Source organism: Tenebrio molitor, chromosome 5 (genome assembly GCF_963966145.1).
Source record: "Tenebrio molitor chromosome 5, icTenMoli1.1, whole genome shotgun sequence".
In the NCBI taxonomy this organism is placed as follows: domain Eukaryota; kingdom Metazoa; phylum Arthropoda; class Insecta; order Coleoptera; family Tenebrionidae; genus Tenebrio; species Tenebrio molitor.
In genome coordinates this window covers 2,023,003-2,046,842 of record NC_091050.1, presented here as the reverse complement: position 1 = coordinate 2,046,842, position 23,840 = coordinate 2,023,003, and the positions used below count along the sequence as shown (strand labels likewise).

The following is a 23,840-nucleotide window of genomic DNA, read 5'->3' as shown; positions in this document are numbered from 1 at the left end:
GTTTAAATGATTTTACGAAGTGAAAATTATATAGAAAGGGGGGGTAAGTGGTTTTTTTTCGAAAAATTTTTTGTCGCCGATTCGAACCAAATTGCTGTCAGTTATTGTATAGGGTCAGTTGAATTCAGGTATAGTAAAAGTTCCGGCCATTGAACCCATTTTTTGCTGTGGGAGCCAAAAATATAGATTTTTTGGTTTTTTGCGATTTTCTCTAAAATGAAAAAATCCAGGTAAATTTTTTTCGACTCAGAAGAAGCGCCTTGACAAGGGCAATCCAACGGTGCAAAATTCATTGCCATATGTTGCTTAATAAGGGAGCTATGGGCGTTTAAATGATTTACCGAAGTGAAAATTATATAGAAGGGGGGGTACGTGGTTTTTTTTCGAAAAATTTTTTGTCGCCGATTCGAACCAAATTGCTGTCAGTTATTGTATGGGGTCAGTTGAATTCAGGTAAAGTAAAAGTTCCGGCCATTGAACCCATTTTTTGCTGTGGGAGCCAAAAATATAGATTTTTTGTTTTTTTGCGATTTTCTCTAAAATGAAAAAATCCAGGTAAATTTTTTTCGACTCAGAAGAAGCGCCTTGACAAGGGCAATCCAACGGTGCAAAATTCATTGCCATATGTTGCTTAATAAGGGAGCTATGGGCGTTTAAATGATTTTCCGAAGTGAAAATTATATAGAAGGGGGGGTACGTGGTTTTTTTCGAAAAATTTTTTGTCGCCGATTCGAACCAAATTGCTGTCAGTTATTGTATAGGGTCAGTTGAATTCAGGTATAGTAAAAGTTCCGGCCATTGAACCCATTGTTTGCTGTGGGAGCCAAAAATATAGATTTTTTGGTTTTTTGCGATTTTCTCTAAAATGAAAAAATCCAGGTAAATTTTTTTCGACTCAGAAGAAGCGCCTTGACAAGGGCAATCCAACGGTGCAAAATTCATTGCCATATGTTGCTTAATAAGGGAGCTATGGGCGTTTAAATGATTTTCCGAAGTGAAAATTATATAGAAGGGGGGGTACGTGGTTTTTTTCGAAAAATTTTTTGTCGCCGATTCGAACCAAATTGCTGTCAGTTATTGTATAGGGTCAGTTGAATTCAGGTATAGTAAAAGTTCCGGCCATTGAGCCCATTTTTAGCTGTGGGAGCCAAAAATATAGATTTTTTGTTTTTTTGCGATTTTCTCTAAAATGAAAAAATCCAGGTAAATTTTTTTCGACTCAGAAGAAGCGCCTTGACAAGGGCAATCCAACGGTGCAAAATTCATTGCCATATGTTGCTTAATAAGGGAGCTATGGGCGTTTAAATGATTTTCCGAAGTGAAAATTATATAGAAGGGGGGGGTACGTGGTTTTTTTCGAAAATTTTTTTGTCGCCGATTCGAACCAAATTGCTGTCAGTTATTGTATAGGGTCATTTTTAATTTTTAAACATTTTTTCCGAGTTCTACATTAAGCCAGTAGCTCGTGGTTAAAGTTTGGCAGGACATTTACCCAACACCCTGTATATGTATGCATTAAATAGTTAAAGCTCTTCCACTTTAGAATCTTAGTTTGCAGTATGTACTTGTAGTAGGTACGTATTTGTGTTAATATACATCTGAGAATTGTTTATAAATATTGTTATCTCAACTCTCCGATTCTGGTGTTCCTTATCGGTGACTGAAGTGGGGGATTTGTATTTATGATTCACAGTTTTCGCAGATATAAAATGATTAGTAAGCAAATAAGGCAACCTCAAAATGTTGTCTAGAAGCAACAGCAGACTGTGTGACGACGATTCACCCAAATATGTGATCAAATTAGAGCAAGATTTTCGTGTGGGACAATCGTTAGGACATGGTGCATTCGGTGAAATAGTTACGGTAAGGTAGTTGAGATGATAGTTAAGTTTTTTTGGGACGAAAAGCGAAACATTCCCGATCAGGCAACTCACAAAGTCGATAATAAAGATTATGCGATTAAAATTATCAAGCCCGATTCCGACATGGACACGCTGGAAGAGTTGAGAAGAGAAGTGAAAAACTTGTCTCAGCTGAGCCACAAAAATGTTGTCCGATATTTCAATTCCTGGATCGAAACGGCTAGACTTCCGGATTCTCAAAGATATCTAACAGAAGAAGATCGGGTAAGTGCGAATCAAACGGTAAGCTTATCATTCTTCTTCGTCACCCTTTCAGTCTCTCCTCGAAGAAGTTTCCGCTTTATCGCAACTCGGCTACTTTAGGAGCGAATCAGAGTTGAAAAATGAGAGGGGCAAAGACGAATACGAAGTGCCGTACTTGTTGATACAGATGGAATTGTGCGACAAGCGCACCCTTAGAACCGCCATCGATGACAGCCTCTACAAAGACGAAACTAAACTGTCGAAATATTTGACGGAAATCTGCGAAGGATTGGCACACATACACCGACACAACATCGTCCATCGCGACATAAAACCCGAAAATATATTCTTGACGGCCGACGACGTCATCAAGATAGGGGATTTCGGTTTGTCCAAACAAATCGCGTTGGTAACACCGGAACAGGAAAATTCGCTAAGTACTGCTTAGATCAGGCCGCACTATCCACGAATGTCTTTAGATCATGTTCCAGGATACGAACTAGCTTTTGGTTCTCTGACGGGGGCTGTTGGATCGCCTTTCTACACGGCCCCCGAGCTCTACAAGAAAAATACGTTCAACATCAAAGCAGACATTTACAGTTTAGGTGCGAGTGTCGGCTGACAATTTCTTTTCGCAATTGACGTTTTTGCAGGGATCACATATTTCGAAATGTGTTGGGAACCGCTGAAGACCCACATGGAGAAGAATCAGATGTTTCCCCTTTCCAAGGAAAAACTCAAGTCGATGCGTTTCTTCAGGAATCACGCCAAGAAAAAATCGCTGATCGGGCAAGAAGTGGTCTCACTTTCGGACAACTTTTTACTTGTTCGATTTCTTTTAGAAAGCTCACACACGTAAACGTCAATGAAAGGCTGACGTGCGATCAAATATTAGACTTGCTCAAGTCCGAAAAGTGGCCAAACGAGATAAACACGATGATTCAACAAAACAAAAAAGTTCCTCGACTGCAGTCTAAACAGTTTGAAAAGATGCTGACATCGAAGACCGGCGAAGAAATCAATGCGATGGTGGTTTTTACGTCGACGGCTGCTAGGGCAAGTGAAAACAAGTCCAGAATTCTTTGCTAAACGATTTAACTTGATCAAAAGTACCTACTATTAACTATTTTCCTTTAGATTTTCGAATTGCACGGAGCCCGAGATATTCGACTGCCGATGTTCTTACCGAACTACAGCCACCATTCTGACAATTTGACAACTTTGATAAACAGACATGGAAATTCGACTTCATTGGCCAACACTTCGAGGTTAGTAAATGGTCAAAATTCAAGATGAAAAATATAAACTTCCTGATGTGCAGAAAACTGTTCATAATGTTTTGAAACGGTAAAGTGTAAAAGGAAATGAGCTGAGATGGCAATTTCGAAACCAACCACTATAAATAACTTATCCGAAAAAGTCTAAAACCAGAATTTAAACAAAAAAATCATTGAAAACGCTACAACCAGCTGATCGTACTTTTTAATTTTATTAAAGAAATTAGTATCTGCTATCTTCGCTTTATTCATTCAAATTTGCTTCTTGCTTTTTATTGCTCGTTTTAATTTTTTACACCTGCTTAGCTCTCATCGACCATTTTTTTAAATTAAAAACTTGACACTTTCACTTCATTGTATTTCTACCGTATTTTTAGAGTGGCCTTTTCGTATTACGTGACCAGAAATGACATAAAAAGCATTCGACGTTATTCCATCGGAAGAGTATTCGAAGAAGGTTATTTCACCCCAACCGAATACGACGAATGCATTTTCCAAGCCATCAGCCCAAAACCAGGTCTCCGTCTCCTCTGTTCAAATGTGAATTTTACATTTAGCAAAATGATTTTAGAGGATCACGTGAACGACGCAGAGTGTTTGTACATCGCCAAAAAAATGTGCGATAGCATATTCCCAACTAGACAAAACGAAGTTCTCTTCTTCATCAACCACGGATTTATATATTCTCACATTTTAAAACGCTGCAAAATTGAGAAGAAGAATGCCGTAATTCTTACCAATCTTATGATAAACTTATCTGTATGTTGACACGTCGCATTCGTACAAAAATATTTGTTTTTTTGTGTACTTAATCGTAGAATCAGCTAGCAACTGAAGGACAGATTCTTGAAGCACTACTCAGCACTGGTTTGAGTTCTGAAAGCGTCAATTGTATACTAAACTCGCGTAAAATCGGAAGGGTAGAGGAAGCTGAGCGAGAAATGTCGCGAACTAAATCCAAACAGCGAAATCAAGCATTTAAGCAGTTGAAAAATGTAGTAGATTTTGCTAGTAAATTTGGTATAGTAAGTAAATACCTTTTCTTCGAAGGAACAACAAGATTTCTAGTATTGTCATTTTAGAATCCCGACAACATTTTCCTAGATCCACTACTAGTTAATATGACGCAAGGTTCAGGTTTAATGTTCAAGGTGGTACTAAAGGATCAAACCGTGATAGCGACGGGGGGCAGGTTTGAATCGCTGTTAAAAAAATGCGGGAAAAAAATCGGACCGAACCTGTCGGCTGTCGACATTTCGTTTAAAGTAGAGAACATTTTGGAATTGTTAAAAAAACAACACAGTTCGGTATCACTTGTGGACGTTGCAATTCGCACGAAGAACAAAGAAACGGCGATTCCTGTAAGTCCGAGAATGAAACAGTGGAGGAAATGCACTCGATTACTTTTTAGCTTTTCACACAACTCTTGTCCAGAGGAGTCAGATGTGAAGTGGTGACAAAACAAGAGTCTATACAGGAGATATCAGCTATAGTTGTGATCGAACTTGGTGAAGTGAATGCCACCGTGAAAATACCACTAGGACTCACCACTTCTGAGGGGTTGGTAATTTTTATCTTATAAAATTATTAACAAATACAGTACGTCGAAAAAGTCTGGAACACCCCAATAAAATAGAAACGAATGATTTTCGAGAAAAACGCACAAACAGGTCAATTAGTGTTTTCAAAAAGCTTTCTGCTGATGGTATCTGTTTGCTGTTTTTGACGACCTTGAAAGAGTTATGATGTCATCAGAGGTTGTTTTTTAATGGCAGCGTCGCATTTTTACTACCGTTTTTAATAGATCTTTTAATTGTCTACCTTACGGTCAAAAATTTTTCAACTTACATAAGAAATTTTTTGAAAAAACCTAATTGGTTATTAGAAAATAAAGAGAACTTAATATTGAAAGACAACTAATTCTTACAACAAATGTTCAAAACAAACAATGTTGAACATCTTGACAATACACTTTAAAACATGTTACGTTTTCATTTGGGTGTTTCCAGAATTTTTGGACACACTGTATCTATTGTCTTGTGCTCATTTGATTTTTTTTCTAATTTTAGGCTAAAACTGCCCAAAAATAAATGGAAACTGACGGATGACAGTTTTTCGGATTATATTGTTGATCTTGTTTCCACGTTCGGGTTTTAAAGATTATCAACATTCTCAATGTAGGCGAAAAAATTAAGGCCGGTAGATGGCGCCCTTACAAACGATGTTTTTCGACACCTTCCCCTACATTGCATATTGCATGTGGAATTGTGGACTAACCATTTTTTTCAAAATATCAACCAGTTCGTGTATTTTACTGTTCGTTTTCAAACAGTGTCTGTAAAATATATCTCAACTGATGCGTTTTTTTCACGAAAATAAAGAACCAGCTGCATCACACAAAAACGAAAAGTTTGCTCGACAAAAAGTTTTACTTACCCATTCCTTTGCTTTGTTTCTTTTTGTCTTCCTCTCCAAACCTTTTACACATTCTTTCGGTCTTACAACACTCAATTTCCATCTAAAAACTACACAACTGCACTTTTAAAGTTCACTTTAGAGATGGTACAAAAATACTGGATCTGTTATTTAGTAACAGGTATCTTTAAACAGTTCCACGGAACAGATATCGGTTGTGTCAGATAACAGGTACCTACAATACTGGTTAGCACAAGCTTCGCGCAGACTCGTACTCGTACATCTCTGCTCGTACCTATACCAAATGCGGATACTTGTTACTTGTTAAGTTGTTATTATTATTTGTTACTGCTCTCCTCAGTCTACTGTTCCTTTGCTCGTGCCTGAAAGGATTGATCATGTAGTACCTACTTACACGCATTTTCACGCACACTTAAATTGTTTTGTTTCTTAATTTAAATGATTAAATATGTTGTTTGTTAGGGTTGTGAATGGAAAATAGAAATTGAAATTGAGAATAGAAATCGATTTTTTTTTCTCCCAACAATAATCGTTTCTGTCATAACCGAATCGATTCTGTGCATCCGTAGTTGGTGGAACACTACCCCTAACCGCCAAACCTGTTTGACACTGATCACAGACTAAAGATATATATTGATCTGGAGCCTATCTGGAGTTCTGGACAGTGTCAAGAGCAGGACCAATAACTAATACTGTGTGTGGCGGTAACAAGTATTTTGTAACAGGTATTTGGAATAGGTACGAGTCAGGAACAGTTCCCAGCATACCTATTATCGAAAAATACTGATTCGTACCACCTCTAGTTCACTTTGCACAAATAACAAATATTTTACCAGCGATACCAACCTGTAGAATTAAACGCTAAGCCTACTAGCCTAAAATAATGTATCCACATTGTGTATAGTTAAACCCTACTAACTACTCAATTTAAGAGTATTTTCGCACAAATATCATCAATTTCGCGACCTTAAGCCCTGTTATATTATAGATTTTATCTTTTCAGCTTGCCAAAATATTTAAGTATCGTTTTGACAATGACATTATTTTAGGTTGGCGACACTGGCGTAGGTCAAACAATTCTAAACTACTCCAACTTTAAAAATGCCGCAAGAATTTCAAGTTTTACAGTGTTTCAGCTGCGAAACCTTTCAGGTAAGTCCCTGTTTTTCGTTTTAATCACTTAAAGACGTTTTCAACCCGTAAATTGATAGGTGAATATGGTGAAAAAAGTGACGAAATGGAGTTGCAAGATGTGCGGTGAAAAACAATCAACAAAAAAGGTATAAATACCTATATCTACATAAACGAGTTTTTTAACAAGCACAGTATTTTAGATTCACAGTAGAGAGACCGGGAAAGAGTGTAGAGTTTTGGTGCAATCACTTAATGAACAAAGACTAACTCAATGTTGCTCTGAATCAAAGAACGTTGACGATTACCGTGTCGCCTCCCAGCCACGACAAATGACCCTTCCTTGCAGCGGAAATAATAGTAAATGGTCCGAAAGTGTTGCAAATCGGCCAGAGGACGATGAAGCATTTGACAAAACAGGTTTAACAAATCAGTTCAATGTTTCTGACAGTAAAAATAAAAAAAGCAAATGGGCTGAATTCATTCAGAATTGTTCAGAAGAAGTTGCATCGAGTGATGCAACAGATCTGGTTGATTGTTCAGACACTTTTAGAGACGAAGGGACAAACGGGTGTGTGCAACAGCTGAGTGCAAAAAATGTAAATGATAGTTTTGATAACATTTTTGAGGATAGAGATGGCGATTTCGAATTAATTCTTAATTTGTGACAGGAATAATTATTTCAAGTTGATATTATGTTTTATTCGACCTCCTTGTTACGAACATGTGTTGTTTGGAATAAAAATAATTGTACCAAGCAGGTTATAACAATATAAGAATTATATACAAAATGACTTGGACTAGACAGTTATACAGAAATACAAGTCGAGAGCAACAAAAGGTGACATGTTACAAAAATAACTTATTGCCCTTTCGTATCGTAATTTAGATGATTTATTTTTTATAGAAAACAGAGAGGAATATTGCTAGTCTCGTTTAGTGGAAGTATTGCAGGTACCCTAACATTATCTTACTATATAATTTACACAATTACATATAAAGCATAAGCTTCCGTTCCTACTACTCGCTAGTTCAGTTTAAAAACGAAAATCATAAATTAGAGATCACAATAAATGCATCATTAAATGATAAATTTTTATTCAGTCGGGTAATCTTGGTACTGTTCACGTCTTCCTTCGCCTCCTCCTAATGCCAGCTTCTCTTAAAATCCCCATCATAGCCGTACTGTTTCTGGCGCGCTCTCTCGTACTTATTCGGACGCCAGGCGTACTTCCAAGGGTTCCGGCGGCGCCACGTCCTACAACAAAAACTCGATGTCAACGTCTCGAACCTCAACGACCCGAAACGCATCAAGCTCGCATGCATCTGCAGCGGAATTGGTATTTGTTACTCACTTATTGTGCGTTTTGGAGGCATGACTGTACTCCAGCCTCGGAGGGAACTCAGACTGAGTCAGCGGAAGCAGTCTGCCCCCTGCCAACGGCATTGTTCGTGGACAAAAACACCCCACTCGTTAGTAATCGTTTATTAGTTACGCGGTGCTCACGACCCCGCACCGGCGCCCCCACGGGCTCCTGATGCGAGGTCGCGCTCATCTCTCCGCTCGTGTCACTCACCGTTTCCGAACTCGTCTACCATTTTCCGCTTCTTGTAGCGATGCTGCGAAGCGGCGGCGTGCAGGGGCAGCGCGTTCGCCCGCACCTTCGACGAGGGGTGGTGGTGGGTGCTGTGGTTGACCGTGCACGAGCGGCCCTTGCATCCCATCAGATGCCGCAGCTGGTCGTGGAGGTGCGACTTCTCCTCGGGCTTGAGCTGGTCGATGCGGTTCTGCAACTCGAACGGGTCTATCCGCAGGTTGTAGAAGGTGACCAGGCCCGTGGTGAACTCGCAGTAGAGGAAGTTGTGCGTTGAGTTGATGGTCCGCACGCAGGAGTAGGTGTTGTTGTTGGCGTTCATGCAGAAGCAGAAGGGGCCCTCGGTCCACATCGGCGCCGTCTTCCAGTGCTCCTTGTCGTGATGGAAGCAGTTCATGCGTTCGGAAGCGCACTCCTTTTCCAGTTGGTCCTTCTTGCGCTGTTTGCGCAGCTTGCGTCTAAGCTTGTCCTCCTTCAGCTTGCGCTTGGCGTCCTTGAAGCGGTCGCGGTCGGTGGACTTCGGGGGGGCTTCGGGCTCGCAGTGACAATAGTCGTTGTATTTGACGTTGTGGTAAGGGAGGACGTCTTCTGAACTGCGAGGCTGAAAAAACAAAATTGTGAAAAGGTCGATGAGAGTTGCCGTTTACCTTGGGAGTGGTGGTGGTTGTTGGAGTAGTGGTGGTGGAGGGAGTCGTGGTTCTCCTGCGAACCGACGGGGGCACCACCGTAGAAAAAACCTCGTCTCTAGTGGTACCGAAGTACTTGTGGTGTCTGTGGGGGTTGCTGTGCCCAAAATAGGGACCACTCGTGGTCAGTTCCACCCTGGCGCCCCCTTCCGTGGTCTCTCCTTCGGCCCGAACCCTAGGCCTCTTGAGCGGTTTCTGGGGTTCAGCATCGTGCGGCCTCTTGCGCTTCCTCTTCGTCTTCGTGGTGTTAGGATGGTACTGCTCCGTCGACAATCCGTATTCTTGTTCCAGCGGCACGCTCAACTCGTTCACTTCCGGCGACTCCAACCTCAACGTTTTGTTCCTTTGCGCGTCTTCGTCTTCGTCCGCTTGTCCCGAAATGGGCTTGGTGTGTTTGAGATGTCTCCTGATCTCTTTCAGTTTCTCCAGTTTCTGCTTCAACTGGTAGATCTCGTTGTCGATCATGTGGCGCGACTGGCGCCAACTCTTGCGGTCCTGGTAGATCACCGTCGAGCAGTTAACCCGGCCCTGGTTGATGATGACGCATCCGGCGCCGCCTTCGGAGATGGTGTTCGTGGCCAGGTTGGGCTCGATCAGGGAGGCGTTGGCGTTCTTCAGGTCGGTCAGTTTGCCTTGGACGTCTTTCATGGCGGTCTCCACATGATCGAGGGCGTCGCGTTTTAACCTGAGGGGCGCGCGCTTGATGCGGTCGAAGCGAGTGTGACGTCGGGTGATGTTCCTCATCTGCAAAAGGTCTTCAGACCGAAAATCGCTAGTTTCAATTGACGTACCGGTATCTTCCTGTAGACCAGACCCGCCTCCGTGAAGCAAGCGCACTTCCTGAAGGATTTGTTGGTGTTGAAGGGCACGTGCACGGCGGATTTGCACTTGTGCTTCCTCCAGCGGCCGTTGTCGTTGACGCAGTACCACTTCTGGTTCATCCTGCACGGGGGTTTCATCTCGTCGAGGGCGCACTCCACGCTCAGCCTCTCCAGTTTGTTCGCGGGGAAATTCCTCGTCTCCACCGCCATGTCGTTGTCTGCAAACGAACGTCGTCAGTTGGGGCGTCATCTCCGCCGGTCCGGTTAGTACCCTCACCCCTGATTAAGTTCTTACTGGTAACGTTCGCCTCGTTACTGTAACCGTAAATTTCGTCGTCACCGTCGTCGTATCCCCCGTCGATCTCGTCATCGTCGGCATCGACTTCGTCGTCGTCGTCGTCGTCTAGGTCGTCGTCTTCTTCGTCGGCGAACGAGTCGAGCGTCAGATCCTCACCTGATTCGTAGACCTTGCGCGTGGTCGTGGTGGCGGCGGTCGTGGTTTCCGCGTGTTTGGGGGAGGTGGCCATCGAGTAGTCTCCCGGGGCGATCGTGGAGAAGGGAGTCTCGGTGGTGACGTTTCGTCTCGACGGGGTTCTGGTTCTTGCCTTGGCGTCGAGATAGGGTGTCTCTCGACGGCCAGAGCTGAAACCGGAAGAAATGACCAAAGCGAAAGACACAAACCGACGATCGTTACCTTTCGATCAGGAAGGTGTCGGGCCAGCGAAGCCTTTTCCTTTTTGAATTGAGGAAGAGGGGCAGGACGGATCGGCCGTCCATGTGCGGAGGGGCTTCTACTCCGGCGATGTCCAAGAAAGTCGGAGCGAGATCTATGTTAAGTACTATATCGTCGACTACGGTGCCAGGTTCGACACCTGGACCGCGGACTAAAAATGGTATTCGGACATCAAATTCAAACGGAAAACTTTTGCCCTTGAAAATAATAACGAACAAGTTTTAAAGGGTGCTCCAGGTAGGGGAAGAACGGAACGGGCAGCACGAATCAGCAAAAAAAAAATTAAACACAAATCTGCTTCTGGTTGTTTTCTTTGATGACTCAAAAAGTCGTAAAGCTCGCAGAGCAAGTTTTAACTAATGAGAGCGATCCGATTGGTTCAGTAAGATAATGTTAATGGCGCCATCTGTCGAACTCGTTCGTCGTGGAGTCTCTTCCCGACGTCTAATCATAAAATTTCCCACGGGACCTCCTCTCGACATAACTCACCAACTAGCAGCAATAAATGTAACATTTCGCATTCACCTAGACGTTAAATTGGATTTATGTAGATGTTTGCATACGTAATTGCGCATACTTGGATATTACGTGAGACAAGGTTTTGCAGAAGACCGTAACATCATGTTTACTTATTATTTTAATGTTGGCGTTTCCGTGCGTCTAAATTCGCCCGTAATTTATGTTAAATCAACACGAGATCATTCGCGGGAAAATCGTGACGTACGTCCGATTCCGGGACGTACGTCGACTGTTGTCTTTGCGGTTTTATTAACGGACCTGTCAAATAAAACCCGCCGTATTTATTTATGGATTACGAAAGTGACAAATGTGATTCACCAGTACGTTTTCGCAAGTGGCTCGTCTGCGGTTAACCAGATGTGCAACATGACTCGTCTGTTGGTATCGATTCCTTGACCCATCAACGACCAACGGCCCACAAAAAAGTCACAGATTGACGTGGACCACATTTAGACCATTTAATTCGTTTTTGGGATTTTTGGGAAATGATTTGATTTGGTATAATAGTCAACGCCTGGTTTTTAGGCAACCAAGTAATCACATCACCTGACCTTTAGGACAATATATTTATGTAGTTACGTTATGTATTGTACAGTCCATTTTTTTTAAATCAGCTGTCAAAGTGTTGTCAAGTTGGTGTGAGCAATTGAAAGTGCATTTCACAATATAGGTTGGCAACGTCGAGCCGTGCAAGGTCATCGGCGCTGTCATTGCGCATAACTGTCATTTGCGTTGAAAAATTAACGCACAAAATTTGAAAAGGTGCCTTCGTAGTGCACAGAGAGTGAAAAAATGGCCCTGATTCGGTACTGCGAAGAATTGAAAGGTGACAACCCTGAATTGAGTAAAAAGGCGATTTGTGAGAAAGCTTCAAACATATAAATTCAATGTATCGTATTAAATACCTATTTTCCAAATTCCTTATTTATTTCCGTAAATACTTTTCTCAAATAGATACGTTGGACGTCTGCAATCATATGTGATGGCTTTAAAACGACAGAATGTATTCAACTCCGAAAAAATTTATGTTTTCTTCATTGTTTAAACTGCAACTGTGTTTCACTACAAAAAATCGTTGTGTTCCAAAGTCCACTTCAATGTAGGTACCTAAAAGAAAGTACAAAGTACTCTTTAAATACAAGTATGTACCTACATTTCATTGAAACCCTTAACACTGACTACATTCGACATTTCAATTACGGTAGACAGACTGACAGACATAACCTTAATTTTGACGTGGGGGAAATTGTTTTCCAGTTGGTCGGAAAGTACAGGTTTTAGGTCTTTTACAAAGTTTTGACACTGACAGCTGATTTAATAACCCTTAACCAAATCAGAAGAATATTAATATATACCAGGTGATCTTTTGTAAAAAAAATCGATTAGAAACTCGTGTCTCTAGCGACAGATTTTTTACATAACCACTTCCACTTTGAAAATTCTTTGCAAGTGTCTACAAGAATCGAGCACCATCAGATTTTTCCGTGCAGAATCTGAAATAGCCTCCGCAATCGCGAGCGCCCAGAATAGCAGCAGGCCCAGACGGAACGAAAGAGCAGAAAAGCGCATCAAACACTCGTGCGGCCCGCTCGGCGTCCACGCATCAGCAAAGCTCCACGTTTCTCCCGATTCCACGACGCTCGCCGCGACCGCCGTGGAATCGGAAGTCGTCCTCAGCCTGTACCTTGATCAGACCGAACTGGCCGAGGTGGTATCCGTGGTCCGAGGTGTAGATTATGTAGGTGTTGTCCAGTTCGCCGAGGGCTTCCAGTTCTTCGACGACCAGTTGGACGGCGGCGTCCACCGACTGGAGGGTCTGGAGGCGTTTGGTCATCAAGAGGTCGGTGAATTGCTTGTGGATCGGCTGCATCTTCTTCGTCACCTGGAGAATCCACTGTTTGTCCGGGTTGGGGGCGTAGTCGTAGGACGGGGTGCTGCAAAAAATCGTCAATTAAGCGGAGCAGGGACTGCACCTCCTGCGCGGGAGTTGTGCTAACAAATACGCGAGTAATTAAGCAAGTTGTGATAGTCTAAGCTGGTTTGGATGTTTGTTTCTTGTCGAAAGGTGCACTCAAAGGCTGTAAAGTAGCTATAAGAGGATTTATTAGCATCTCACATGTCGGCTGGGGCTTGGTAGCACCGGAATAAATCATATGGCATAATTAGAGTACTTTACAGACCGCGACGTTAATTTGTCTAGTTAGATTAGTTTGTCTTTTGCGTTTTGATAGGGTTTTCAGAGCGCCAAGTATTAATCATCAATGTCGCTCGGTACGGTAATGTTCACTTTAAATTTGAGACGGGTTTGTGTTATCTGTCGACAACCACAACATTACCAATAAAATACAGATTATTGTAGATTTCCGTTCAAGTCGTAACACTTAGAAACTGTTAACAGGTTTTATTGAGTTCTGAAAGAATGTGAATTGCGTGCGGGCGCATAAATATTCAAAATAGGAAGAGCAGCAATAATGGGCAGGTCTGTTGGGTACTCTTGTCATGTGAGGACGCGCTTTCAGCTGTTGAACCAAGAAATCAGTATTCGTTTTGGCCTCGGCTTTTATTTGTCAAAAAATTGCCACACGATATCTTCAATCAATCTTTTTTTGTTTTGTAAGGTGAGATTAATGTGATTCTAATAACTCGTTTAAAAACGTATTTTTTATTATTTATGTTACCGCACGCCCACACCGTTCAGTCGGAACCTATGAAGGCGGAAAATAAATAATTTCAGACAAACTAACAGAAGCGAGCGGTCCAAAAATATGTTGTCCCGGTCATAATTTTTTTCTTGTTCGAAGATTTGTCGTCTTATTCCTCGTTTGAATGTTTTTCTTTTTCAGTCTTGCGAATTTCCTGAGTCCGGGACGGTCGAGGACCTCGCGCCGAACCAATTAAAAAGACATCAAGATCCGTCGCCGATTTTCCTCTCCTTTGTCCTGCCACATCGCCGTCGGTGCGGGCTGCACCTGAGTAGGTCACCTCTCAAAGGTTAGCACTTTTTGCTCCGGCGTAATTACCGCGGCCGCTTCACCTTGGACCGAAATACGATGGGCGTTCACGGATAATTCAGACAAAACGCAAAATAACGTTTCGTCCTGCCATTAAGGAATAATCAATTCCTTCCCGGAGCGTTTTAATCTGGCCGGTAGCGGCGGAGCGCTTCGTGTCGAGCCGGTTCTAGGCAAAAAGCCAAAATTATTTATTACAGTATGCAGTCCGCGATTGCATAAATTTGCACAACGGATCAAGATCGCGTCACAAAGGTCGATTTTTTTCGGTTGTTCTTTGGGGGAACAAGGAGGAGACCAGATCGGATCCCTCCGAAGAAAAATTCAGGTGGCATACTGGCTTGGGCGTTTCGGTGCTGGAATTTGACACAGTTGGGAGAAAGTGCGTCAGGCAAATATATAAATGCAGTAAATGCACATGTTTGATGTGTTGGAGAAAATTCGGGGTCTGGGTCTTGCTCCGTATATTTGAATTTTTTTAAAATGTGAAGGATATGATGGGTTAGAAATGGTCGTATATGGAAAAGTATGTGCAGTAGAGGCCGAACTTGGAAGAATTACAATACAATTGGTGCTTTAAGTATTCTCGCAGGTGATGCAATTTACTGTTTTGGTCACAGCATTCTCGACTCTTCCGAGGTTACTGTTGACAATTCTTTGTAAGGCTAACGTGATTTTACTTTTCGTCGGTATCTTGAGGTTGAAAAAGATGTCAAAAGAATATTACCATTTTGTGTTTATAAGTTTTCAAAATGTTGGAATGTTTGTCTGTCTGTTTACCTCTCTGTGCGCATTAATTAATTCCTTCATTCAGTAAAGCATTCTTTGATTAATTTATTAAAACATTCATTGATTCATTAATATTTTCATTCACGATAACTTCTGGAAAAAGTACCGCTTGGATTGTTTGTCCGTCTCTCTGCGCGCTTTCATGAATTCATTCAACCCTTTATTCTATAAAACATTAATTAATTCATCAATTTTTTTGTTCACGATAACTTTTCCAAAGAAGCACCATTTGGAAGGTTTCTCTGTCTGTCTGCGTGTTTGTTTGCCTATCTGAGCATATTCATTAATTCATTCCTTCATTCAGTAAACCATTCATTAATTCTTTTTTTTTTGTTAGGTAACAATAACTTCTCCAAAAGCATCGCTTGGAATGTTTGTTTCTCTGTCTCTCTCTCTCTCCCTCTCTGTTTGTCTGCCTGTCTGTCTGCGTGCATTCATTCATTCTTTCATTCACTAAAACATTCATCCATTTTTTGTAAAGATTTTTTTTTTTGAATTTTCAAATCTGCCAAATACAAAAATTGATTATTTAATACTTTTGTAAGATAAAAAAAGAGAAAAGTATATGGACAAAAATACAGAAAATCATGTCTAGAGTATTGATTTTGTTTTGATATTCTGTACATCAACTTCTTTACTGTTCCAAGAAAAAATATTTGTTGATTTAGTTACTGACATTAATATTTTTATTCCAATCGTTCGAGATTAACGAACACTAAAATAGAAGTTTTATTTTCACCAATTCATCAACAACTGTAAACAAGTTTTATGACATCCCCATTTCTAAAGCAAACAGAGTATACCTTGTGGAATCTACTTCACGACAATGTATTGCTTTGGAGATAAATAATCCAGACGAAACTATTTCAACAACTATTTAACACGACAATTCATTCATGAAAAATGCGAAAACCGTCATCAATTCGATGACTGGTCCCACAACATTTCTCTATCAATAAAATATCATTCAGAAATCATCGACAGGGTTTGGGACTGATCAATTCAACGACAATTGTCACAACTGGTAACTTTTAAATCTTGTCCCCCACTTTGAAAACGAACAGAGTATAGGAAACGGTGTATTATGTACAGGATCATTATAAATGATTGTACCATCGTAGTTGGCGTTGAAAACCCACACAAATTTTGGATGTGCCGCCAGGTTCGCAACGTTAGACAAACTAGTAGACAGATTTCCACTACCGCCACCTATCGGCGATACTAGGTTCACTCATGTTATCAAGCTTGCGGCACATTCAACTAAGCCACCAACGCCTACTACGATGGTACATACAATCATTTATGATGACCCTGTATATCTATAGAACACCTCATATAAAAAAATGCTCCCAAGTATTTATTTTTCTTAGTTAATTTGATTATAACAAGCTTGTGGCTTGGCTGGATTTCGCTGAATACCTACTAAAGGTAAAAAAAATGGAGTATTTTCATAAATATTCAGAGCAGATATAAATTTACCTGGACCGAGCCAGAGCTACCGCTATTATTAATTAATTATAAAGATTAAAAATAATGCCAGGTAAATAAATTGCGACGTAGAACATGTCTGGAGGAAAATTTAATTGAGATTACGAGGCTGTCATCAAATACAACACCCTCAAAAAAAATCTTTCTCGTTGCTACTCTTGGAAGATCGTGGAATGATTGTTACCAAAACTGAAGTTGAAGAAACACCCTAACTCTTGGTGAAAACGCCATTAAAATACTCTCAGTAGTTTTTTCGTTATAAGTGCCCAAGGAATATATACATATAAATATTGCCTTTTTATTTTTTTAAGAAGATACGCTGTTTCAAAATTATCCACTGGTTATGTCATAATGTGAACACGGAATACTGGACAATGAAAAAAATATATACAGTGTGTCTCACAAATCGCGAATTCCGAATTCAGAGCGTTGTAGGGGATCACTTCAGTAGTCCAAATATAGAAATAAAAAAAAAATCGGGGCTCCCCCCACAAAGATCCTGCGTTTTCTTAAAATACAGGCTGAAAAGTTCAGTGTTTATTGTTATTTATGGTGTAGATTATTGTGGAAAATAACAACGTCAAACAATTTTTTGAAGAACAGCTTTACTTTGAAGTAAAAAAAATCTTAAATTGTGTAATTTTTCTTAAAAATGGAACGGCAACGTAGCTGGAATAGTATTTCGTTACTGTGGATATGGAGGCTGCTATGAATTGAACAAAATTAAAGTGCTTATATCTTATTCAAGAGCGAATTTTTTTTTCAAAGTATTTACGAGCTCCACTGGGTCCTTCCCAACCACGCTCTGAATTCGGAATTTGCCATTTTTGAAACACCCTGTATAGACAGAAAATAAATGTTTCTCTAGACCCACTACCAAATAAGAACTTTGGTCTTGGTTATTTTAATATCATACTTCGCTGAAGCGACTTTCCTATTGAATGACAGACAACAGAGTGGTAAAAATTGCAAGAGAAAAGTCATCAACGGAAGAAGATAAAGGAAAACCAAGAAAGAGGTAGTATGACGACAGGTTAAGAATCGAAGGCAACTCGCCTACTAGCAAGAAGAAAGAAGAAGAAAATGTGATATAACAAGACTAGTGCAGCTGCAGTTTCGTCGATTGTCGATAGCCGTCGAAGCATCCAACTCATCCCCACTTTTAAAACGGACGCGCTATGGGAAACGTGCATGTCCGATGACATCCAACAGGGGCGCCACCGTCGACGCTCTTTTCGCAAACACCCCGTATCATTCCAGCCCCACACATGAATGCGGCTGACGTTGATGTTTAGTCGTATTGACCTGCGGTAAATGGTCGGAAGAGCGCAACGCCGGATAGCACTCTCGCCTTCATAAAGTTTTCATTCGTGACGTATGCGGCTGCCGGAGACGCCGGGATCGCATAAATTATGCAATCACTGAAATATACCTGCGCTGAAATTTCTTGCCGCCGACCGGATATGTAGATCAGTGTCCGAGATGGAGGCGGCCGACCGTTTTCTTTTCGGTGGAGGGACTAAGAGCGGCGCGAGGAAACGCGCCGGGAAAATTATCGTAGGTGCACAAAAGCGCAATGAACTTTTATGGGGAGAAGGGGCGGCGCTGAGATGGCAAGTTTTCACGACGGGGACGAGGACGTCATCTTAACCTGAAAACGACGCGCTTTGTTCGACGATATTGAAACTCTCATGCGACGTGCATCGCCGTGCAGGGGCGCGCATCATCCTGTTGAAATATAGATCGCTCCGGTCAACAACTTGAAGACGAGCACCCGTTTCGGTGACAAAATCGGTCGATAACTCTGCTGCGATTTTTGCAACAATCAGCACAGAACCGATTGTGCAGATGTGGCGTGATTTTTTGTCACTCATGCATGAAGTCAAGGTTGCAATCGAGGATTCAGATCGTTGGTTATCAGTTATTTATGTTGGTCAGAGTTGGTCAGAGAGTGATGATGAGGAGTCGATCTCGCAACAATAAGAAGGAATCTTTGAGAAAAAGTCGTGTCGGATCCGCAACGATTGAATAACCTGATGCAAAATTCAGGATTAAGATGCAACCGTTACGTAAAATTCCACCGAAGTTATCAACCTTGACACTGAATGCTGCAGAGTTGCACAAGATAGAAGTAATTGTAGATTATTATCATTAATATTATTTCGAGAATTGTTTGAACAAATCTTTTTTGTAAATGCAAAAACAAAAAATGTGATAATGTTGGGGATCGAAGAGTGCGTCGTGGGTCCGGCGCTCTTTAATGGAAATGGCAGATTGTATTTTAATCGTATCTACTATGTATGTAGATAATCTCTCGGTGTTAGCATCCGACAAAGACAAAGGCAAACTGGTTCATAAATGTAAGAATATGTTAAATAATATGAACATGATAACTAGCTGGCATGTTCAAATTATTTGTTTTTTAAGTTCTCGAAAACAAGTTTTATGCGTTTAAATGTAGACTTGGAGGTAATTAATGTAAATTTAGCACCGTCGGATACAAACGTCCGACTCTAATACTTCTTTTAAGACATACTTTTGTCTGCAGTGGCGTAGAGAAACGGGTCCTCTGGCTCCAAATATTTTTCGAAAAATTTGCACAACTTTGATGGTGTTAAAAAACGCCTTACAAAATCTTTCTTGGAGAATCTCTCGTCGGGATATGACAAAATTTTCAATTTTTTATTACATATCGTGTCATTTGTTTTTTGTAGTTTTGTAGACTACAGTCTTGTGCTGTGAATACACAGCATATTACATATTTGCGTACGTCGCCAACAAATTGTCAGCTATGGAAGATATGTATGTCAAATGTATAGACCTTGAACAACACCGGTCCCAAACCGCTGTCTTGGGGAACACCCGTACATGTCGTTCACAGCCAAAGTGTCGTCCTTTTGCAAAAGAATATTTACATCTTATTACTAGTACGAATAATGTGATAATAACAGTAAAAATAATAATATATACAGAGTGTCTCAGCTAAGATTTCGAGCCTAATAACTCAGTCATTTTCCAGCGGATTTTTGTGAAATTTAAAATGCAGATATTTTAGACGGTGAAGAATAAACTCCCATTAATGCAATCACCCAAGTCTTAAAAACGCAATTTTAAACATGCCTTTTTAAAATGTTGAATCAATTAAGATTTACATAAAAAATTGATCGTCAATAAAAAATGCTGTAGGGAAAAACTCGTCCTTGAAAGACGTCTGGTTTGCAAGAAAAAAGCAAAAAACTGTGTTAAACGTGGCTGCAAATACAAAAACGTAGACGCGTATGAAACAAAAGCGCAATTTTGCAGAATTTTGGTCATCCCTTTTCGCAGAAGCGCAGGTGACATATTTGACATTTATCTTGCTAACCTTACAAACACTTACAAAGTTATTCTATTTTTAGAGTATTTTCAATAAATTTTCACAATTTGACGTTTCTAATAAAACGCGCCCAATTTTGACAGACTTTAAAGGGTGTACAAAATGTTGCTTGGCAATTAATCATCAATTGTTTCAAAAGGTAACTGCTCAAATACCTTCAAATTTTACATTAAATTTTTAACGACAAAATCTAATCTTTTCGATGAATCAGACAAGTGATTTACTTAATTGTTTGTGTAGACCCCTATTTTTTAATGTTTAACAATCTAATAATAATCGCGCATAATTTTCGATAAAGGAAACATGTGTTAAAATTACATTTTTTAACTTGAGGTATTTTTATTATTACTAATTGAACCTTCACGGTCTACGAGTAAAATATCTGCATTTTAAATTTCATAAAAATCCGTTGGCAAACAACCGAGATATTAGGATCGAAAGTCTTAGCTGAGACATCCTGTATATTAATAATTAACCGTGACACGCCACTGGTTGAAATCCCTTCTTTGGCTTTTCTTTTATCCCAACACACCTTGCCAAGTATTTCTTGAGTGGCAGCACAGTACTACAATTACCAAAATCTACCCCTTCCAAACGTCCGCTACGCCACTGTCCCGCTGTAAATTTTTCACATTCTAGTATTAATGCGTGGAAACGGTGTGACCGTTGTGCGTTTACGATGCCTGAATGCCGAATGAAATTTCCGTGAATTTTTACACGTCATCCGGGCCCCCTAACGGACAACATTGAAAGCATGCCCCCGTCGAGGGGCGCACGGATATCCGACCGGTCGCCTTGCCCGCGATATTTATCTTGTCCGTTAATAGACGCACACCAACTGGAAGTTTATTTATCTTCTTTTGCATGTTACCGTCCCGGCACCGGCTCTATAAAAGTAAAACTAGGAATTTCATTAAAAGTTTCGATCCAATTTACAACGTTCCGTCGGCCTTCAACCCTCTCTCGTGTGCCGCCTCTTCTTCAACGCCGACCTCGTCAAAAGGATGACCGTTCGAATTTCAAATTTGTCCGAGCGCCAGAAAAAAGACAACGGAGTGGTGCTTTTACGACGTAACGACGATAAATTTCTACGCGATGTTCCCTATCAGACGTCGTAAAAGTCGGCGTCGAGACGCTTTTAAAACCGAAAGTAAAAAAAATTTATCGCGCTCTAATGAGCCACTCGAGGTTTAGTGTCGGCGGTTCGAGAGGCGATCATACAGGGCGATCAAATACATACATTTTTTAGATGTCACGACGGATTCGACACCGAGTTTGGGACATTTGAGTGTAGACTGCAAAATGAACAAAACATTTTCTAGATAAAGAGAAAGAAGATCCCAAAATGTTTTTAAAACTTACTACGAGAGATATCAAAAGAACTAACTGTTTGATAAAAAATATCTAAGTATTTTAATGGTCTTTTAAAAATATTTCACTCTATCCAAAGATGTAATTGAGGAAATGGTGCTTTGCGATAAATGAAAATACCAAAAACTTACACTTACACGCATCAAGTTTCAAAGGAAAAATAAAAGAAATTCTGTTGTGAAACCTACTACAAGAAATACCAACTGTACCAACATTGTTTGATAGAAAATACATATACAGGGTGAGTCGAGAGGAGCGGTCGAAACTACATGAGTGTATTTACACGTGAAAATAATGTAAAAAATCTCATATGTTTTTATCCGATTTTCATTTGTTTTCAAGTTATAGCGTAATTAAAAATTTTACTGTATCAAAAGTTCTCGAGAATAATAAAAACAATATACAGGGTGTTTCTGAAATAGGTGTATTAATTTTAACTGGTAATAGAACTCATCAAAAGGAACAACTTTTCTCTCTGAAATTTTGGCGAAAAAGAGTTGCGTAATGGCTAAAAAACTAGGAAAGATTTTGCTAAAACCGTTCATATCTCCAAAACTAAGCTACCTAAAAACGTGAAACAACCAGATTCTTACGAAGTGGATTTTTTGCTATACCGGTAGATTTATGTATTTGAATTTCGATTTCAGCGTTAAAACACGTTTTCTTGATGAAAATGGATGTTTTTTTCATATTTGCGCTGATCACAATTAGCCATTGCAGTATTTAGTGGCGTAGGGCTATTTTAATGAAAAATCTCCAATTTTTTTTTTGGAATTAAACATCGTTTTTCGGCAAAATGGTAGATAGAAAAGTTGTTCCTTTTAACGAGTTCTATAACCAGTTAAAATTAATGCACCTATTTCAGAAACACCCTGTATGTAGCAATACGTAAAGAAAAGTTATCAATCGGAAGTGGCACCTACCGAAGGATCTTTGACACGCCTTCATTTAATTTTGGAAAATACCACGTTGCAACTTTTCCAAACAGTTTCAGGTCCACGGGTTAATTGAATCGCAAATTATACAGTAAGCAACAGCCTCGAGCCGAGTGTCCATCCCTGCCTGACACCGTTATCGATTTCCCTCCCGCGATCCTTCCCCCATCAACGCAAAAATTCGTTTGTGTTCCTGTCAGATTCGCGAAAATCGTTGTCACCTGGAGGTGATACGTCGCTTTTCCGAACTTTAATCGACTTCGGCCTTCGAGAACGACTGAGAAATGCTAAAAAACAACATTAAATCACGATTTCAAGGCTGCGTTGCCATTCGAAAGCGTGCTAATGTAACGTACTTGCCGTAATGCACGTACCCGGCGGATTTTCTCATCCAGTCTGTAATTGGACGTCACGTGATTGATTATCGACTCGGATCGGCATATTTTAGCGTCCGACATTTTGTCCGACGGTGAAATAATAATCCGTCAGGATTGCTATTACAACGGAGTATGTCGGGGATTGACACTTCGCGATGTTTTTGACAAGTCAACGAGGACTAATTCGGGAATGTAAGAATGCAACAAATTAGCTACTCCACTCATTCATGTCGTGGAGAAACTTTTGGATTCTTCTGAGAATTATTGTTTTTATTTTCAAAACGACCACCATATTGGGACACCACGCACATGTTTTTTAAAATGACAAAACATTCCCTGACAATCTGTCCAGTTTGGGATTAAAATGACTTCTTTTTTCTAATTCCTCGTGATTCTCTTAGAATGTATACACTGTGTTGATTCAAATATGTAATAAATGATATAATATACACTCTTCATATAATAATAATAATAGTGGTACCATCAAGTTTTTACTCTTCGTAAATTGCATTCAGTAATTAAATACGGAATAAGTGAAAGCAAAAAACTGTAAACCAGTTTCGTCATAAATGGAGCTGCTCACAAGAAACACTACCTTGTTGCCAGAAGCGGAGGTCCAAAATTAGCAACGGATTGGATTCAAAACGAAATCCTTTTCGCCTAGTTTGACACAATTTTAAGATATCGAGCGTTCAAAAAAATGTGATTTTCTCTTGAATTTTTTACGAAAAAGCGTTACAAATTGATTTAAAAATTGGAATAAATTAGCCATAAAAGTACATATACAGAGAAAAGTTTCCTAAGTTGGCGAGTTCTTCCACTGGTTAAAATTAACACACATATTTCAGATGCACCCTGTATACAATTTGTAACAGAAATAAGTACATTAATTTTAACCAGTAACAGAACTCGTCACGATGAACAATTTTTTAGGTACCACTTTTTTCAAATCGGCAATTTTTTTTACACGTTGTATACAACGGAAGGCGGTGTTCCCCCGGCCACCCGTCCAAATGATGACCACAACAGACGTTGCTTAACTTCCTTATATTATTATTTCTAGCGTTATCATTAGCGCGCGGATGTCCATCCCGACTCTCCTTTCATTCGGTGCAACGAAACGAAACCGGTGCGTTTCATTTCTCGTCGTCGTCGTCGTCGTCTAAGTGTCAAGTAAAAATGTCGCATAC

At 40.3% G+C, this 23,840-nt stretch overlaps 3 protein-coding genes across 9 annotated transcripts in view; 2 read left to right on the top strand and 1 right to left on the bottom strand.

The window, feature by feature from the left end:
• Positions 1-1,690: 1,690 nt before the first annotated feature.
• On the top strand, positions 1,691-5,791 carry LOC138132080 (eIF-2-alpha kinase GCN2-like). 5 transcript variants are annotated; one of them, XM_069049438.1, is made up of 13 exons: positions 1,691-1,863; positions 1,974-2,126; positions 2,179-2,542; positions 2,585-2,710; positions 2,759-2,894; positions 2,948-3,161; positions 3,243-3,373; positions 3,760-3,899; positions 3,954-4,141; positions 4,201-4,407; positions 4,465-4,743; positions 4,794-4,942; positions 5,452-5,791. In XM_069049438.1, the coding sequence occupies exons 1-13, from the start codon at positions 1,741-1,743 to the stop codon at positions 5,537-5,539; spliced, it is 2,298 nt and encodes a 765-aa protein (XP_068905539.1). In that variant the 5' UTR covers positions 1,691-1,740; the 3' UTR covers positions 5,540-5,791. The 5 variants fall into 5 exon arrangements, with proteins under 5 accessions (XP_068905539.1, XP_068905536.1, XP_068905537.1 ...); XM_069049435.1 differs by having other exon boundaries at positions 1,926-2,119; positions 2,175-2,542; XM_069049436.1 differs by having other exon boundaries at positions 1,926-2,126; positions 2,597-2,710.
• Positions 5,792-7,626: 1,835 nt separating this feature from the next.
• Positions 7,627-23,840, bottom strand: part of Sulf1 (Extracellular sulfatase Sulf1) — a 36,935-nt gene continuing 20,721 nt past the window's right edge. Inside the window, exons 5-12 of one of the 3 annotated variants that reach the window (XM_069049413.1) lie at positions 12,988-13,237; positions 10,746-10,981; positions 10,323-10,693; positions 10,022-10,269; positions 9,192-9,974; positions 8,527-9,145; positions 8,305-8,383; positions 7,627-8,207 (exon numbers count right to left, since the gene is read on the bottom strand). In XM_069049413.1, coding sequence (XP_068905514.1) covers positions 8,096-8,207; positions 8,305-8,383; positions 8,527-9,145; positions 9,192-9,974; positions 10,022-10,269; positions 10,323-10,693; positions 10,746-10,981; positions 12,988-13,237 — 2,698 coding nt within the window. In that variant the 3' untranslated portion in view covers positions 7,627-8,095. The remainder of the gene's footprint in view (positions 8,208-8,304; positions 8,384-8,526; positions 9,146-9,191; positions 9,975-10,021; positions 10,270-10,322; positions 10,694-10,745; positions 10,982-12,987; positions 13,238-23,840) is intronic. The other 2 variants (XM_069049414.1, XM_069049415.1) reach the window with 2 other exon arrangements.
• Positions 14,186-23,840, top strand: part of LOC138132086 (rhodopsin-like) — a 42,927-nt gene continuing 33,272 nt past the window's right edge. Inside the window, exon 1 of the mRNA XM_069049452.1 lies at positions 14,186-14,294. The gene's annotated coding sequence lies outside the window, so the exon portion shown is untranslated. The remainder of the gene's footprint in view (positions 14,295-23,840) is intronic.

What these genes read in the sequence shown, in the direction of transcription:
- LOC138132080 (XM_069049434.1), top strand. Translation starts at nt 1,741, where the DNA reads ATGTTGTCTAGAAGCAACAGCAGACTGTGTGACGACGATTCACCCAAA. An exon ending in AGCCATCAGCCCAAAACCAG is followed by an intron (nt 3,900 to 3,953) that starts GTCTCCGTCTCC and finishes AAATGATTTTAG; the next exon opens with AGGATCACGTGAACGACGCA. An exon ending in ACAAAGAAACGGCGATTCCT is followed by an intron (nt 4,744 to 4,793) that starts GTAAGTCCGAGA and finishes ATTACTTTTTAG; the next exon opens with CTTTTCACACAACTCTTGTC.